This window comes from Lissotriton vulgaris, chromosome 1_1 (assembly GCF_964263255.1).
Source record: "Lissotriton vulgaris chromosome 1_1, aLisVul1.2, whole genome shotgun sequence".
In the NCBI taxonomy this organism is placed as follows: domain Eukaryota; kingdom Metazoa; phylum Chordata; class Amphibia; order Caudata; family Salamandridae; genus Lissotriton; species Lissotriton vulgaris.
This window is the reverse complement of record NC_141685.1, coordinates 2,046,380,615-2,046,400,146: the sequence shown is the minus strand read 5'-3', so window position 1 is coordinate 2,046,400,146 and position 19,532 is coordinate 2,046,380,615. Positions and strand designations below refer to the sequence as shown.

Genomic DNA, 19,532 nt, shown 5'->3' with positions numbered 1-19,532 from the left:
GGCGCAACCTAGCCCTTGTATACCATTTTTGATCCTCTGAAAAAATACCTAGAATCAACTCACCAACATAAACATGTTCTTGATCACAATTGTGCTGCTACCTTGTCCACACTTGTGTCTACTTTACACTTCTTTGATCTTGTTTTACCTCTGCGCCAACAGGTAATGTTTATTTCTGAAAGGAGTATTTCTGGAAAGACAAATCCTTTATCGGAGTTCGATTGCAAAATGGAAGTGAATGTGACAGACAAGAAAACTACTGTAGAGAAAGAAATGAAGGCTCTTCAGGCTTCCTGGAACGAAGTAGCATACATGGGTCAGTAAATTGTTTTTGATTGTTAATCTGTGGGTTCGCACAGGCAGTGTAAACAAACATTGTATGTATCTTGTCAATTATAATGATAGCTGAAACAATTAGACGGTTCCAAGATTTGTGGTGGAAAAATGGAAGAAGCTCTAATATATCCGCAATATGACGCACCTGCTTCTACCTGCCTGTTGCGCATTCATTTTAGCTAATATTTTGTCTTATTCCCTGCAGTTCACTTTCATGCATCACTTATCCATCGGCACAAATCCCAATATCCCTGTCTCTTGTTTTCTCAATCTGGGCTATGTTCTGTAGCATTTTGAAATGTAATATTATTCAGAAAGTAAGCTCTCATATTGTACCTTTTATTCGGTTGCTCCCTCTATTCTCCTGCCATTTTAGGGTTTATAGATTTTTTTTTTTTTTTTTATTTTTTTTTTATTTTTTTTATTGCACGTTCAAGGGCAGCAGCCACTTCCTGATGTCTTTTTATGTGTCTGGTGTGTACTTTTGTACAGGGAGTTCTTGTTCTCTTTCTACTTTTTTGCTCCTTGTTGTTTTTTTGGAGTAAGATGAGCCGTTCCTTTAAAAAAAATATGTTTTACAGTCCTAAATCCAGTCCGAAGTAAAGGTATAGAAAGCAATTGGGAAGAGGGTAGGGGAGAGGGCAAGGAAGGGGAAGCATCATTGAATGGATGAGGGAGCAACGGAGTAGCCTGAGACTGGGAAGTGGGGTGGTGGTGGAAGGGAGTAATAATAGAAGCCACAAAATTATGTTGTTGGAACTGGAATTCCTTGTTGGCTGAAGTATGCACCCAGGCCAGACCGTAATCGCCACTCTAATAAGGGTATGCAAAGTACACACTAAAAGATAACCTATGCTCACCCTCTGGTAGCTTGGAACAGAGTTGTCAGGCTTATCTAAAGAAGCAATGTGTAAAGTATTTTTGCAACACACACAGGAACACAATGAATGCACCACAAAGACTCCTCGCAGGTTTAGAAAAATAGATTATTATCTGACTGACCGTAATGGAGTGCCAGTCGGCTTGATGACCCACACAGTCCCTTGTAAACAAAATAGCTTTCCTGGTCGCAACATCGAGATGAGTCTTGGGCCTGCGTCGATGCGGGTCCCACAAGTTGAGGATGCGTCGGTTTTCCCCACGTGCTAATGGTGATGCGTCGGTTCCATAGACTGGAGCCTGAGTTGAGAGGTGTTGAGCGATGCACTGGGTTTCTCTATGCAGTCGAGGGGATGCGTCGATCTCTCCTAGCGGCAGATGCTTTGATACACTGTCTGATGCATCGATCTCTGGAGACAAAGCGCTGGTTCCGAGGCGATGCGTCTATTTTACTCTGGGACGATGTGCCGATTCTGATACCCGTAGACAGGAGATGTATCAAACTGTGTTGCAAGTATCTGTGCCATTTCCAGTGAGCCAAGCACAGGAGCAGGGGTAGAGACTTTGCTATCCCGGAGTCTCAAACAGGAGGCGAGCAAACAAGCCCCAGTTGAGCACACTTTGAGTGAAGGCAGGGTCCAAATGTCCTTCAGCAAAGTCAGAGAGCAGCAGTTCAAGAAGCAGAAAAGCAGACCTTCCTGATCAACAGTCCTGTTAAGTATTTCAAGCAGCACAGCAGTTCTTCTTGCACAGCTTCAGTTACAGTCCAGTAGTGACTGATTTTAGGGGGTCGGAGACACCCGGTGCTTATACCCAAAAGTGCCTTAGATGTGGTGGTGACTTCAAAACAGTTCCTTGAAGTGCATAGATCCTCCCTTCGATCAAATCGAATAGTACACAAAAGTGTCCTGGAACTAAAAGTCCAGTAAACCAGGTCTTGCCACAAGAGGAACGTAATCTAAAAAACATCATTAAAAAGTCAAGTTCTCAAACTGCGTTTAAAAGAATACACATACCTAGTTGCACAAAGAAGTAAGGGAAGGGCATTCCAACTAACAGCAGCTATCGCCGAGAAGGAAGTGCCTCCCCATCTCTTCCACCTCGTCTAACGCACAACAGCCAACAAGGCACCTGCCGAGTGCAGGGTTCTGGAAGGATGGTAATGTGTGAGAGACTTGGATAGATATATAGGGCCTGTACCATAGAAAGCTCTGTGGGCAAACATCAATCTCCTAAACTTCAGTCTAGCCTTTATGCATAGCCAATGTTGCTCCTTAAGATGACGATTAACCAAGACATTCCTAGGAATGTTGATCAAGAGCGGAGCTGTTGCATTTTGCACCATCTGGAGTCTCCTAAGCTGGTTTAAAAGGAGACCCCAGAAAAGTACATTGGTTTAATCCAGCCGAGATGTTCTGATGGTATGGACTACCATCTTCCGACAAAAAGCTGGCAGAAGAAAAGGGAACTGCCTCAAAAACGTAAGCAGGCCAAAGCATATCCCACTTGTGGATTGTAGGAGAGGTTACTATCAAACTTCCCTCTCAGGTTTTTTACCACCATAGGAGTCTGAGGTGTGAGACCAGAATTAGGCCGAACTACACTACCCCATGACTGGGGGGTGGAGGAGGAACAAAAACCTGTAATTCTGTTTTGCTTGTGTTGCAAATCAATTAAAACACTGCTGACAAACACGCCTGAAATCTGCATTGTGCACCAGAGATGTTCCAGTCCCTAGTTAAAATAATCTGTGTTGTCAGTGTAAGAAATGATCTACACTCCAAAGGATTCCACCAGGGTTGCCAAAGGGGGCATATAGACATTGAACAATTTCGGGCTCACAGCAGAACCATGAGGAACCCCAGACTTAATGGACTTGGTCTGATGCAAATGGTGGCATCCACACCCACTGATCTCTGTTCGATAAAAAGGAACGCAGCCAGGGTGGTGCCACCCAACCCAATATCCTGCAAGCGCTGAATTAGGATAGGATGAGAAACCGTGTCAAATGCCGCTGAAAGGTCTAAAAGCAGCAAGGCCACTTTCTTCCCGTTTTCCACAGCCCTTTTTAATAGTGTCTGAGACCTCAACCAAGACAGAATCCATGCAGTATCCAAGCCGAAAACCCGATTGGGTAAGATACAGCCACTGATTAGTGTCGAGATAACTGGAAAGTTGGATATTGACAAGTTTTGTGAGGATCTTAGCAAATGCAAGTAACCAGGAAATATGCTTGTAGTTGGCTTGGATGGACTAATCTGTAGAAGGTTGTTTGAGCAGTGGGATCAGCTTGGCTTCCTTCCAGCAACTGGGAACACAAGCATAGCACAATGAGTTGTTGATCAGCACATTCAGGGCGGGGTTCATGTCCTCTGCATTGGCACCCAGGATTCGGGGAGGAAAGGGTCATCAGTAGACTCAGACTTACAGGCTCTAAGGGCAAGTTCACAGTCCTCCAATAAAATGGGGGAAACTTCTGTAAAAGACCAGGATAATGGAAGAAAAGCTAATGAGGGCTGATCTACATACCTTCCTGGCTCGCTGCTGTTAGTGGCAGTGAATAATCCTAGGCTGTCTAACCCATAACAATCCATGCTGTTAAAACCAGCAGCTTTCAAGGACCCCACAATACCTAAAATCTTGTTCTCAAAAAAGTCTGAAAGTTGAGAACAGAGTTTCAGAGAGGCTTCTAATGGCTGCGATTGGGCGAGGGAGTTGGCAATCTTGTTACGGATTTTCAAAACCTCCTTTAGGTAGATTATTCGACCTGGTGATTTCCTCAGTAAATTACTTTGCTTGCGCATTTCTAATGCCTCTGTGATAAGTAGATGGCTCCAGTTCATAACGCTCCTTATCTTCTGACAGATATTGCTTGAGCCAAGCTGTCTCAAGCTTTTTGCAATGTTGCTGCATCAGTTTAAGCTACTCATTAAACTAAGGAGCTGATGGCAGTCGCTAATCACCCAAACCAGATTTAATGGGTGCCACCTGGTCGGTCATATTGCTTAATTAGGCATCGAGTGTCGGTGCATGTACATCAATATTGCTAGAGAGCACCGAAGGGCTATTATTAAGGAAAGAAATGGTTTCCTCTGTCTTGACCTTAGCCCAGTTAGGATCAGCGAGTGCAGCATTAGATCTTCTGCATCTGGGGCCATGCTCCGATGACAAATAAAAATACACAGTAGAATGATCCGATCAGGTGTTGCTCATGACCTCTATAACCTTGATACAGCTATTGGAAAAAAATAGGATCAAGCAGATGGCCAACAGAATGGGTAGGTTTATTCACAAACTGCTTCATATTTAAAGCCGATTCAGAAAAGGGGGTGGTGATGAACAGAGAGTTTGAATTAAGCAGACCACTCTGACCCAGTCCAAAGATCAGGGCTTGATCCATCACCGTTATTTAGCTCACTGCACCATCCAAGCTCAGAACCTGGCTATATGCAAATTAGTCTGTCCCTGGCCCAGTGCATCATGGGAACAGGGCAGACCAAACTACCAAGCCAATTCTTCACCAGAAAGGAGACAAGCTTCCGGGGATCGGTTTCTGGCATTTCAGCCGTCGTCGGCCCGGCTTGCTTGAATCCTGATGGTGCAGTGAGCAAGGGACTCATGTCTGAGTATACCCTGCCACACCTATAGTGGCCAAAAACGATTCAGAAAAGGGGGTGGTGATGAACAGAGCTTTGGACTGGGTAAGAGTGCTCTGCTTAATTCAGACACTCTGTTCACCACCACCCCCTTTTCTGAATCATTTTGTCCACCATAAGCGTGGAAGGGTATACTCAGATGTGAGTCCCTTGCTCATTGCACCATCAGGATTCAAGCAAGCCTGGCCGACGACGGCTGAAATGCCAGAAACCGGTCCCCGGAAGCTTGTTTCCTTCCCAGTATAAGAATTGGCTTGGTAGTTTGGTTTGTCCTGTTCCCATCATGCACTGGGACAGGAACAGACTAATTTGCATGTAGCCAGGTTCTGAGCTGGGATGGTTCAGTGAGCTAAAAAACGGTGATGGATCAAGCCCTGATCTTTGGACTGGGTGAGAGTGGTTTGCTTAATTCAGACACTCTGTTCATCACCACCCCCTTTTCTGAATCATTTTGTCCACCATAAGCGTGGAAGGGTATACTCGGATGTGAGTCCCTTGCTCATTGCACCATCAGGATTCAAGCAAGCCGGGCCGAGGACGGCTGAAATGCCAGAAACCGGTCCCCGGAAGCTTGTTTCCTTCCCAGTATAAGAATTGGCTTGGTAGTTTGGTTTGTCCTGTTCCCATCATGCACTGGGACAGGAACAGATTAATTTGCATGTAGCCAGGTTCTGAGCTGGGATGGTGCAGTGAGCTAAAAAAACAGTGATGGATCAAGCCCTGATCTTTGGACTGGGTAAGAGTGGTCTGCTTAATTCAGACACTGTTCATCACCACCCCCTTTTCTGAATCATTTTGTCCACCATAAGCGTGGAAGGGTATACTCAGATGTGAGTCCCTTGCTCATTGCACCATCAGGATTCAAGCAAGCCGGGCCGACGACGGCTGAAATGCCAGAAACCGGCCCCCGGAAGCTTGTTTCCTTCCCAGTATAAGAATTGGCTTGGTAGTTTGGTTTGTCCTGTTCCCATCATGCACTGGGACAGGAACAGACTAATTTGCATGTAGCCAGGTTCTGAGCTGGGATGGTTCAGTGAGCTAAAAAACGGTGATGGATCAAGCCCTGATCTTTGGACTGGGTGAGAGTGGTTTGCTTAATTCAGACACTCTGTTCATCACCACCCCCTTTTCTGAATCATTTTGTCCACCATAAGCGTGGAAGGGTATACTCGGATGTGAGTCCCTTGCTCATTGCACCATCAGGATTCAAGCAAGCCGGGCCGAGGACGGCTGAAATGCCAGAAACCGGTCCCCGGAAGCTTGTTTCCTTCCCAGTATAAGAATTGGCTTGGTAGTTTGGTTTGTCCTGTTCCCATCATGCACTGGGACAGGAACAGATTAATTTGCATGTAGCCAGGTTCTGAGCTGGGATGGTGCAGTGAGCTAAAAAAACAGTGATGGATCTAGCCCTGATCTTTGGACTGGGTAAGAGTGGTCTGCTTAATTCAGACACTGTTCATCACCACCCCCTTTTCTGAATCATTTTGTCCACCATAAGCGTGGAAGGGTATACTCAGATGTGAGTCCCTTGCTCATTGCACCATCAGGATTCAAGCAAGCCGGGCCGACGACGGCTGAAATGCCAGAAACCGGCCCCCGGAAGCTTGTTTCCTTCCCAGTATAAGAATTGGCTTGGTAGTTTGTTTTGTCCTGTTCCCATCATGCACTGGGACAGGAACAGACTAATTTGCAGTAGCCAGGTTCTGAGCTGGGATGGTGCAGTGAGCTAAAAAACGGTGATGGATCAAGCCCTGATCTTTGGACTGGGTAAGAGTGGTCTACTTAATTCAGACACTCTTTTCATCACCACCCCCTTTTCTGAATCATATTTAAAGCCGACATAATGTCCGAGAGAATGGAGTCTTGAAGGTCTTTTAATAGCTCCAGATGTATGTTCAGGTCACCCAGTACTGAAAAATTGGAATATTTTAATATGTAACTGGACAGTCATCCAAAGAGGACCAGAAATTAGTGGGCAGACTAGGGGTCGATAGATCAATATGCCAGGCACAAATTTGTTAGCTGAAGGATTAAAACAAAAACACAAGGATTCCGCTCCGCAAAGTTCAAGAGGTGTGTTAGACCTGGCAGCCTTGGTCTGGATTTCCCCTGCATTTTTAGGTCTCGTCTGAGGCAGCGCATGCGCTGTCTGGCGAGACATTTATTAAATTGGCTTCTAAAAGTCATACCACTGCTTTTTGTGTGGCATACAGTGTGCGGTTACAAGCACAGGCACGAGCATAGGCGCCATCTGACTTTTCTCTCGTTCACCCAAGCGGGCGCGCACCTCGCTTCAATGCCCTTCCCCACCCTCACCACAGAGCGCGTCTTGCAGCTTGTTTTTCTATCAAATGCCCCTCCCCCACCACAGAGCAAGTCTCTCAGCTTGTTTTTCCTTTAGCGAGAGGCATCTGCCTTTCTCATCACCCTGACCCCACCGCCCTTCAAAGCGTCCGCTTCCTTCCTCATCTATCACTTTCATCTCCACCAGTGGTCAGTGCCCGTGACCTACACGGATAAAGTGTTGGTACGTACTTTTTCTTTGGATGCATGATTTCGGGGCTACTATTGCCCCCTCACGTTGCTAATGACTAGCATCAATGTAAAAAGGGTCAGTTTAGATCGGAAACAATGGATAGAAAGCATGCTACTCCACTGGAGTTGTTGAGTTATTTATTATATGTGGTGTCTTTTTTATTTTTTATTTTTTTTAACAAAATAGTAACTCTCACTATTGGGCTTGAGAAGAAACCTTGTCGGTTTCCCCCACCTCCTCCCTCCCACAAGAGCTCAGAACTGCTGAAAAATGAGTTTAATAACGTACCACAGAACAGATGCTACACAACACCTGAAGTATGTTTGGACTGTGTCAGGCTAGCATGCATTAAATGACTCCACATCAGACTGCATTCATGTTTAAGTCTAGATTCATGCATCAAGTAAGAAATGTATTGATTTACGATACTAAATTGAAATCCGAGAATCCGGTTTAGTTGAATTTTACATTTATAACGTAACCTCACGAGTGTGCAAATTCTGCCAGTATGTCGGAATGATCACATACATAAACTTAAGGTCCGGTTTGGGGGCTTAGGTATTTCTGGAAGTGGCACGTTACAAAGGAAATCTAAACATAAAAAAAATTAAAGCAGTGGTTATTGTCACATAAATTGCAAGTAATTTCTGACCTACACATGTCGGCCTCACTCTGTGCCCCCACAGCCTCACTCTGCGCCCCCACAGCCTCACTCTGCGCCCCCACAGCCTCACTCTGCGCCCCCACTGCCGGAGCCACCACTGCCTCACTCTGCGCCACCGCCACCAGTGCATCACTCTGCGCCACCACTGCCTCACTCTGCGCCCCCACTGTCGGAGCCACCACTGCCTCACTCTGCGCCACCACTGCCAGCGCCACTACTGCATCACTCTGCGCCACCACTGCATCACTCTGCGCCACCACTGTCTCACTCTGCGCCACCACTGTCTCACTCTGCGCCACCACTGTCTCACTCTGCGCCACCACTGCTTCACTCGGCGACACCACTGCTTCACTCGGCGACACCACTGCTTCACTCGGCGACACCACTGCTTCACTCGGCGACACCACTGCTTCACTCGGCGACACCACTGCTTCACTCGGCGACCCCACTGCATTGCTCAACAACACATTCAGGGCGGGGTTCATGGCCTCTCCATTGGCACCCAGGATTCGGGGAGGAAAGGGTCATCCGTAGACTCCGACTAACAGGCTGTTAGGGTAAGCTCACAGTCCTCCAATAAAATGGGGGGAAACCTGTAAAAGACCAGGATAATGGAAGAGCTAACTAGGGCTGATCTACATACTGGCCTGGCTCGCTGCTATCCGTGGCAGTGAATAATCCTAGGCTGTCAAACCCATAAGAATCCATGCTGTTAAAACTATCAGCTTTTAAGGACCCCACGATGCCTAAAATCTTGTTCTCAAAAAAGTCTGAAACTGGAGAACAGAGTTTCAGAGAGTCTTCTAGGGGGCTGCGATTGGGCGAGGGAGTTTGCAATCTTCTTACTCATTTTGAAAACCTCCTTTAGGTAGATTATTGCCAGGCCCTAACCTTTCCTTTTCTTACATGTGAGTCACCCCCAAGTTCGGCCCAAGGTACCCTTGTGGGCAGGGTACAGTGTATGTAAAAGATAGACATGTCCTGATGTGTGTGGCATGTCCTTATAGTGAAATACTGCCAATTTAGTTTTTCACTATTGTAAGGCTATCTGTCCCATAGGAAAGAATGGGGAGTTTGCTCATAATCTCTTCTGAATATTACTGCAGTGGGAACAGGATAGGCAAATACAGTTTGATATGCCTGAACTCAGAATGTTAAGATGCATCTTTTAGTGAGGGTGATTAGAAAATACCACTTTTAGAAAGTAGGTCTCTTCTTGCCTAACCATCCAGTGCGCCTCTTCTAGGTTGTGTATTGACTGTCTGGCTTTGGAGTGGCAGGGGCTGGTGATGTGCATTCTAATCAAACAGGCAATAGGGGGGTTGAGTTGTGTCCTGCCTTACCAGGGTGAGTCAGGGCTGGGCTGAATGGACCTGGGCTGCATTCAGAGTAGGGTGAGATTTCTTTCACACCTTAATGGGCCTGGTCTGCCTTGGACAATGCTGCTTTTGCCTCCTGCCAGGAAGCTGCACCAGAGAGGACCGAACTGGTTTTTGCTGGGCAAAGAGCTTCTCTGCCACAGAGAACAAAGGATTTTGTATTATAAAAAGAGGGGCCTAAACCCCAGACTGTTAGATCACTTCTGGGAATCAAGAGGAATCTTTTCCAAGGAGAAGAGCTGGATAAACCGAGGAGGAATGCTGCCTCTGTGCTTGTTGCTATCCGGGGTGGCCTGCAATGGCAACTTTCAGCCAAGGAAATGAGAAGGACTTTGCGGTGTCACCTGCTTGAGGAAGATCTCCAAGGGCTTGAACTAGAGATTACTTCCTGTTCTGAAGTCTCAGGGACACAAAGACTTCACCCCTAGTCCACCTTAAACTCCTTTGCTGGGAGTTCTGACCTGATGAATGGTGCCTGCCAGTGTTCTGAGCCCCTGGAGTTTTTTTTGATACTGGAAACTGCAAGAACTGAGAAAATCAACACATCGCCTGTTTTCGACGCATTGCAGCTGTGCGAGACTAATTTTCCGCAGCCGCCGAAGTCTTGACGCAGCACATGTTTACGGCTGAAGTATCTGCAGTGTGACGAATCCTGTGTACTGATCTCAGACGTCCGAGATCACTGCACTGATTCTGATGCAGGCCCTGTTGGAGAAGAACCAATGCATCGAGAGGACGCTTCTTAAGTAATCGCTGCGCATCCTTGGGTCTTCATGCATCGCATTATACCGGATCGTCATGCAACGCATCGAAGTATCAAGTCTGTCTTATCTTTGGGGGGACGCAGTAAGAAACTGATGCATCACCTCTCATGCATTAAGAAACAGACTCATCACCTCCTCTCCGGTAAAAAAAAAACCTGATGCATAACTTCCCCTGTGCAACAGTAAGGAACCGACTCATCACCTTTCCGGAGTGTAATGAACCAACGTATCACCTTCCCTGTGACCCTTTTTGCTTTCTTTTTCAAATCACCCCAGATACTTTGTGTAAAAGTGTGTCATCCCACATTTTCTTGGAAAAGAACTGTTTCTACCTTTTCAAGAATCATATTTTTAGTACTGTATTGTGGCTTTTTGTTGTTTTGGTCTTGTTTTTATTAAGATAAAGATTACAAATTTTTCTAAATTGATGTGATGTCCATTTGTAGTATTTTCACGTTATTAGTGTGTTTGTTCACAAATGCTTTACACCCTGCCTCTGAGATAAGCCTGTCTGCTCGTGCCAAGTTACCAAGCGGGTGAACAGGGGGTATTTTAGAAGTGCACCCCACCCCCCTTCCCCTAACTAGGAAGAAGGGTCCCTACTTGGACAAAGGTACCTACCTCTGCCAACTAGATACCCCCATTTCTAACAAAGTCTAAAGTAGCGTTTAGAAATTTGTGCTATGCCCCCACCCCTCCTACCTATTCCATCATGGTGCATGATTGAATAGCTCGCAGGTACAGCAGTATCCAGGCAGAGCTACCACTCATCCATGTCTCGATAAGTAAAAGAATATCCAGATATTTCTCCCTAAGAAGCTCAAACACTTGTAGGGTATTTTTATGAAGAAAACTAATGTTTAGGGGAGAGTATGTAGCCTTATTGTTAGATCAGTCGACCTCTGACCTGCAGAACCGGGTTAGAGTCTCGGCAACGACGCTCAACATCCTGTCTTTCTGTGCAAATCACTTAATCTCCCCGTGCCTAACAAAAATTAATGTGTTTATCTGTAACAAAACTGGTGCTCTTGTAAAGCGCTCTGATACCCAATGTCTCAGGTCTAGTTTTCGCTATATCAAACAAAAAAATATATATATATATTTCATGTTGTCTGAATCTTTGGCATATTGACACAATGATTACAGGCCTTGGGGGGAGATGGAGGGGAGCATATTGACCCAAAGGGCATTCACAAGCAGCCCGCCTTCATGCGGTTTAAAGGGACTAAAAGAGCAGGTAAGTGACACAGCAGGGAAAAACAAGTCTAGTTGCTCCAGACATACGCCACCCGGATTGACTAAAATCTCCAGATGTAAATTTCTTCTACATGGGCCTTGCTGTTTAGAAATTTGGTGAGCATGGCTGGTGTGAAACCTGCATGGACAGGCGCAGACAGGCTTGCCTTGGGCACGCCAGCAGTGCGTCCGTGCACCTGCCCCTCTTATCCCCCCCTAGAGGACATCCCCCCTGCAGCAACTAGACCGCAGCTGTCAAAGATGGCGGCCTGAAATTACCAAAACACAAGTGGAGGCAAGAACGCACTGAATATGGCGTTCTGCTAGTGCCAAGGGAGCCGAAAAAGATTGTGGCACAAGGGAGTAGGGTAAGGTCACCAAATTATACAAACATTCATAAAACACTTCCTTCAAACACTCTTTAGAAGATGCTCCTAAAATACGTGAATCCACACCCTCCCCCGCATCCACCCCAAAAAAAGTCACGAACCATACAGCCTTTTCTACTAGGCTATCAGCCCTTTGTGTGGGGATAGAACACTACCTCTTCAGTGAAGTTGTTAGCCCCGCCCTTCCATCCTGCCCAGGCAGGGCTATCAGACTGCAGATGTATGTAGATGGGTACTCAAACCCACCTAACCTTCCTGTGTTTGTGGCTGTGCCTGAGCCAGGTTTAAAAGGCTACTTATGTGAGTGGCACATTCAGTGCTGCAGCCCACTAGTAGCGTTTGACTTAGACTCTCAAATAAATTAAATATGCCAATCCTGTATAAACCAATTACATACGCACAGCACATGCACTTCTGCACTGATCAGCAGTGATAAAGTGCTCAGAGTCCTATGGCCAACAAAAATATTCAGCAAAACGTGGAAGCAAAAAGATTTGGGGGAAGACCACCCCAAGTAAGCCCGGTCTACCAGAAGTGGTGTGGTAAAACAGACAAATAGGAGCTGATTTCAGGAGTATCCTGTGAAGGATTGGAGAGTCTGAGTAGGATAAGATGTAATTTTAGAACTTTAAACCGTTGTGATGGCTGGAAGAAGTATTTTATTACAGTCCGTTTTGTCCTGCAAGTTAAGATAACGGCTTGAGAGCAATTATGGAACCAGTTACGAATTAATTTGAGACCAGATACCTCATATCAAACTAAAAGTAAACGATTAAACTGTTGGTAAACTTAAATGTTGCCTGAAAAGAACTCCTTATTAACTAAGGTGATCAGGGTACTGCATAAATGTTCGGATGACACGGATGCAGAATAAAAAGAATTGGGAAAAGTTTTATAAGTGCTCTTTGGGAGTCAAAAAAGATTCAGGAAGACATGGACTGGTTAGATCTGTTTGAGATTATCGGAAGTACTGGGAAATATATAGGTAAGAAAAAGGGTAACACGAGTTTGGCAACAATGTGCCACTCAACTCATGGGTATCCCACATTGTTACTCTATATGAGTGTATTTTGTTGTAATGTGGGCATACACGCATACATCCACAAGTTTCTCATTCCTCATTTGTGTGTACCTTTCAACAAGCAAAGCAGATATTCAGGAAAAGCAGATTCGAGTGCCCGACCCAAAATGACTGCCTTATGCAAACTTGATATTGATTGCATGGCCACAAACTTCTATTGTTTATTTCCAGATTGTTTGGCCTCAGTGATTTCCGGATTCTTGGCACGGCACGATATTAACAGCCAGCATACAAAAGGCTCAACTCCAAACCTGAGCAGATGCAGATTAATAGCGTTGTTAAGATGTGGAGTCAAAATATTTTGCAAAACTGCTACAAAAAGACTTGGAAGTTTAGGCCAATAACTTCAATCTAATACCTTTCAGTCGAACCGATTTCCGAACAGTGGTGGGAACCAGTAATAATTTAGTGTCTTTATCAATGCTCCATGAGAAGGCAATGTAAAATAAATATACATTATATACATCTTTTTTCTATTTCTGCGGCATTTGACCTCATTAACAGAAACAACCTATGGAAAAAATGGATAGCTGGCTCATCCCACCACATTTACTACGTGCAATCCAGCTGCTGTATTTGAATCCTTGGGTCAAGATCAAGCTTGGCACAAACTGGTCAGTCTCCGCCAAGAATCACACACACAGGCCTCAAACAAGGGTGCATGCTCGCACCTTTGCTTTTTAATTGAAAGTGTCTAGTTTACAGCTTAAATCCGCAATGTAAGAAGCCCTCTTCTCCAAAAATTGGTTCAGGACATATAACTGCCCTCCAGTACGCAGATGACGCTGATACTAAACCACACTGTTATTGCCATTCAGAAATTATTAAATGCGGTGGATTCCTTTTGCCAGATGCCTGAGGCATTTAGGCAGTAAAATAGTTGAAAATGCCTCAAATGTGAATATTTAGGTGATTGGTTCATTGAGAGAGACTATCACCAACACTAAAATTCACTCAATTCACGGAAACCAAAAGTGTCTTCATTATGTTTTGCCTTTACAGTAATATTGAGGTCGACCCTGAACCCTACATATACTCACAATAACAAAGGCCAATCTAATTTCCTCGTTAGCTAATGGAACCGAGGTTTTTCCTGGTAAACTTGGATTTTATTTTTAATGCTTTGCAATGTAACCTCTGCAGCTCCTTATTTATGCTTCATCAGTGCTCATCACATTGATAGAGTAGAATGGAGCTAGCTAGGCCTCTTGGAGTGGCACTTAGTACTAAAATCTGCTTTCTTGAAATACTTAAGGTAAACTCAAATCCAGATAAATACCCTAAAACTTTATATTTGGGGGGGAAAAAGTTGACTGTGGAAAAATCCCAGTGAAAAAATCCTGGTGCATATTTCTAAACTCTTCGCCAGAGCCTTTAAGGGGCACATGACCTGTGGAAATTAATATATTTTATTCATTCAAATCTTCAATAAATAAAATTACTGAACGGGTTTAATTTTCCGAGGCGGTCTATATTTCAAAGAAGGCAACCTGCTTGCCTAGTAACTTCAAACAACTTAGGCCGCACACCCTTTTAGTTGATAGACTCCGCTTATCATACATTTTAGGTTTTAGGAGGGTGAGACCTGCTTTTATCTTTTTACAACTTCTATCTAAGGAAACTGTGTCTTGTGCACCCTCAACTTTCTAGCGGGTCGCTGTCAGACTTAGGACAAGCTGTGATTAACTCTTGTAATGCATTTCAGTATTTTTATCTTGTGTTTTGACAATATGGGATGTATTTTAATGGTCATTCTGTAATCTGGAAGCTATTCTATTGATGTCTGTATGACTTTTATGGTTTAATGTATAAAAACGAATAAAGTTTATTTGATGTTGAAATTAAAATCAATGCAGATACATTTTGTCCTTCTCCCAATATTGGACTTCCTTCCCCAGTGGGCACAGTGACCGAGTACACAGAAATGTAGGAAATGGAAAGACCAATCCAAATTGTTTGTGCAGATTTTGTGTACCTGCCCATTTTAATCTCAAAACGCATGTACGTAGTGGCTGCGAGATTCTTTTGATTCAAATATGTTGCTATTCCATTATCTTTTGCTTGCAAGATGATCACCCACAAGTAGTTACTATATTTATAAATAATATGAATCATGTTGAAATATTTTTTGCCAAGTCAAATCAGTAGTAGCCATATTGTACTGACACAGAACTAACAAACCTCAACGTGCCTGCAGTGTGAGTCACTTACCTCACAATGTCCCCTAGTCAAGTGTTCATAGGGTCTGTTCCGCACACTCACCTTACAAGCCCTAGTACCTTACCTGATAGTAACTTTGTAGAATGTCATTTTATAGTGACCAAGTAGCCATGAATGTAAATTTCTAGTGTATTGTAGTCATTGCTTATTTTTTGCCTTATGAGCTGAATTGTTTGTGTGTTTTTTTGTAACTTGGAGTATGAGTAACATATTGAACTTGCAGCTCTGTAGCTTTAGGAATGGTAATGTCACAAAGGTTCACCCTCCTTTGGTAAGTGCATTTATGCATCTTTTGTAATGGTTTTAACTATCAATTACCATTTTATTTGTATCTGTATAAATCAGGCATATTTTACTCATTTATATATACATTTTTCCAGGCATAAACCTGACTTAACTTCTCAAAATATTTGTGAACCGCCCCTGTGTTTTGTTTGATAAGCAAATCTGATAAGTGTGTAGTCTTTTCTCCATCAAAAGTACCCGGTCTGTAAGTAAACCATGTGAGCTATATCTATTTAGAGAAGGATGAAACTTGTATCAGTAGTGGGAATGAAGGGGCTTTCTTACACGTGGGGGCGGGGGAGGGTCATGGCCATCTTGGAGAAAACGGCTGTAAATAAACTCCTTGTTCAGGATTAAGTTATAATTATTCGAGGTTCATCACTCAGCCCAACCCTATTCAATGCATATATGATTCCTCTGGATGTCATCCTCACACACAACATTAACATCCTCTCCTTTGCTGACGACACACAACTCTTACTTGCCCTCTCTGGCAAGATCCCTCACACAAGAAACAAGTTCTCCGCCTGCATGACTAAAGTCATAAACTGGATGACAGCAAATTTTCCCTAGATCAACACCGACAAGACAGAAGTAGTGATCTTCAGTAAGAAAAGCTCAACATGGGTCTCCAGTTGGTGCCCGGCCATACTCAGACCCACACCTAGCATCCATGCCACGGAACCTCTGAATAGTCATCAATATCAAACTGGACATGACCGCACAAGTTAACACTGCTACTGGATCCTACTTCCAGACCCAGAAGATGCTGAGGAAGAAATTTGAGTGTCTCCCAAGCAACACTAGAAAAACTATCCCTCACACCTTAGTCACCAGCAAATTGGGCTATGGGAGCACCCTGCACACCGTAATTACCAAGCATCTCATTAGTAGACTACAAACCATCCAGAACTTTGCAGCCAGGCTCATCCTTGTAAAAAAGGAAGATTCAGAGTCCACTGTAGAGTTAAGTTCCTTTATTGTAAGTTCCTTCCAAGATATTAGGTACAGAAGTAAGACCCCAACAGGAGCTAGCTGTTAGCAACTCAGCCTGAGTTAACCAACTGCCACAGCCAGGTAGAGAGACGCTGAGAGCCAGAGAGTCACCCAAGCATTCTATTATGTCACAGATGACATAGTACAGTCTATCTAGTGAAGAACATTGGAGAGAACATTTACTACACATCCTCTTCCCTTATGGAATAGGAACAGAACAGAGAACACAATAGGCAAAATACCTCAAATGCATCATCAGCAGAAAAGTACAAGAACGAACTAAAAGAGATGTTCAAAGATGACACTAGCATGAAGTATCATAAGCAGAAATGTGAACAAAGAAAAGTAAATTAAACACTATATGCCACATCACCCTCCCTTAACTAATCGAAACAGCTAAGCTAAGTGGACACACTCAAAACTTCCCCATACCACGGGGTAAACACCCAAGGACGAAAGTGATTGTAGACGGAGACACTAGAGAGAGAAACAATAGAGGTAAAAATTGCTAAGAATCTCTTGGCTCGCAACTGGAAAAGGGCAAATCTGCCTGACTTTCATGCCATACTGGCCTCCACTGCACCCACGCCATCGAACTCGCTAGGGGATCAGGCTGATCATCTTGATGAATGGCTACGTCTCGCAAGCAACAAAGTTGCCCCTTTTAAAACTATCAAAGCTAAGCGCCCTCACGACGCACAACGGTGGTTCACGGACCAACTCAAAGCGGATAAACTTGCTCTGCGGCAAGCTGAACGCCGTTGGCGGCGCAACTACGACCCGCAGCTCAAACTAGTCTATGCTGACTCTCTAAAGTCTTATAAAAAATCGATTCTGACAGCTAAAACGGCCTACTTTTCTCAAAAAATAATGGACTCTAACAACAAAACCAAGGAGATCTTCTCAATTGTCAACGAGCTTTCCCTGCCTGATAGGGTCATCCTCCAACCCCAGCCAACCCAAACCCTGTGCGACTCTCTAAACTCTTACTTTATCGATAAAATCATAACCATAAAAAACAATATCCCGACCCCTGCATCCCCTCTTCCTCCTCCCCTTCCCCCCAGGAACACCAGCATCCTGACGGAGTTTCCTCCAATTTCCCTACAAGAATTCTCCTCTCTTCTTCTCAAAGTTAGCTCAGGTTCTCCTAACGACTGCTGCCCCCCCTCAGATCTTGAGGGAAGCCTTCCTCGCTTGTCCGGACCCCCCACTAGCATTGCTTAACAACTCTCTTGCTACTGGGGAGGTCCATCGCTCTTTCAAACAAGCAGCCGTTCTACCCATCTTAAAAAAATCCAACGCGGACCCCACAATCCTAAGTAATTATCAACCCATCTCCCTCCTCCCCTACTTAGGAAAGATCTTGGAGACTTATGTCACCCGCTGCCTGAGCTCCTTTATAGAGAAATCCTCCTTCCTGGACCCCCAACAAGCTGGTTTCAGACCCCTCCATTCCACCGAGGCGGTCATAGTAGCAGTCATGGACGCCCTCAGGAAAGGTGCCGACAAAAACATCTCTCAGGCCCTTGTCCTTTTAGACCTCTCTGCAGCATTCGACACGGTCGATCATGCCATCCTGATCGACCGTGTCCACAATGCCGGCATCCAGGGGGTGGCCCTTGACTGGCTCAGATCATTCCTTGACCAGCGCTCACAAGCTGTTCACCTGTCCACCTTTTCTGCACCTTACACATCCCTCACCTGTGGTGTCCCACAGGGATCTGCACTATCCCCCCTTCTTTTTAATTTGTATCTGCAACCCCTATTAGCTTCCCTCCGCAATTCCCCGGTCACAATTTTCAACTACGCGGACGATCTTCAGTTAATTTTTCCCATTGATTCCTTTCCTTCCGTCTCAATTTTCAGTCCATCATGCTGACCATCGCAGAGTGGATGTATCACAGCCAACTAAAATTGAACCCCACAAAAACTGAGCTCGTACTTGTGGGGGGCCCCACTAATCCGTGGAATACCACCTTCTGGCCAACATCCCTGGGGACGGCACCCACTCCAGTGAGCACAGTGAAGAGTCTGGGGGTGATAATTTCTGAAGACCTCTCGATGAGACCACAAATTAACTGTCACCTCATCCTGTTTTTTCCATCTTAGGCGGATTCGCAAAATCAGCAGGTTTCTCACCAGGGATGCCCTGATTCAAGTCATCATCGCTCTCATCGCTCTCATCACCTCCAGGCTCGACTACGCCAACATGCTGTATGTGGGGATCCCCGCATGCCACCTCCACCGGCTGCAGCTGGTGCAGAACCAGGCTGCCCGCCTGATCTTCCGCCAGCCTAAACATCAGCATGTCACTCCCTTTCTCCGTAGTCTTCATTGGCTCCCTGTTTCCAAGCGCTGCACCTTCAAGCTGGGATGCTCAGTTTTCAAGGCCCTCTCTGATGCAGCCCCTGCCTTCATCTCATCTGTCTTGACACGCCACATCTCCCTCAGAGCTCTTCGCTCAGCATCTCTCAACCTCCTCGTGGTCCCCAAATTCTAACGCAAAAAGCACGGTGGTTTGAGTTTCTCTGTTCTGGCCCCCTCCACTTGGAACTCCCTGCCACCCACACTTCGTTTTTGTCCCAGTTACGACTGCTTTCGCAGACTACTAAAAACCCTGCTATTCCAGTCTGCATACGAATAACCCCCTCACCCTTTATCACTGTACTTGTCAAGAGCGCCATGAAACCGTTGGTGAAAGTGCGCGGTTCAAATAATTTTAACGTAATGTTAACGTAAAATTCACTCAAGACAAAAGAGAGCAAACCCCTTAATTCACCAAAGAAAAACAAACTTTGCAAAGAACTAGAGCCTCCACTGATAAAGACATGCGGACACTAAATGTATTATAAACTCACAGCACAAAGTCTTACCAACATAAAACCCTGGCCACGAGTTACAAGAAGGTAGACTTCGACCAGAACATAGTGCACAAACAGTCTCCACCAAAAGCAGGGGACAGCGCAGAGAAGAAACTCAGATTTAAAAAGAAATACCTCCCCTAAATAGGGTACACCACAGGATAATAAACCTGGGAACAAAAATAGGGCAAGGACTACCCGTAAACACCACTACATGGGGCATGGACTACCCGCAAACACAAAACCT

General features: G+C 44.9%; 1 protein-coding gene across 2 annotated transcripts in view; it reads left to right on the top strand.

Moving 5' to 3' along the window:
* The window catches only part of CMAS (cytidine monophosphate N-acetylneuraminic acid synthetase), a 175,699-nt gene that overhangs the window by 131,019 nt on the left and 25,148 nt on the right, over window positions 1–19,532 (top strand). For both annotated transcript variants that reach the window (XM_086920423.1, XM_086920430.1), the window contains exon 8: window positions 163–316. In XM_086920423.1, the coding sequence (XP_086776549.1) occupies window positions 163–316 (154 nt within the window). The remainder of the gene's footprint in view (window positions 1–162; window positions 317–19,532) is intronic.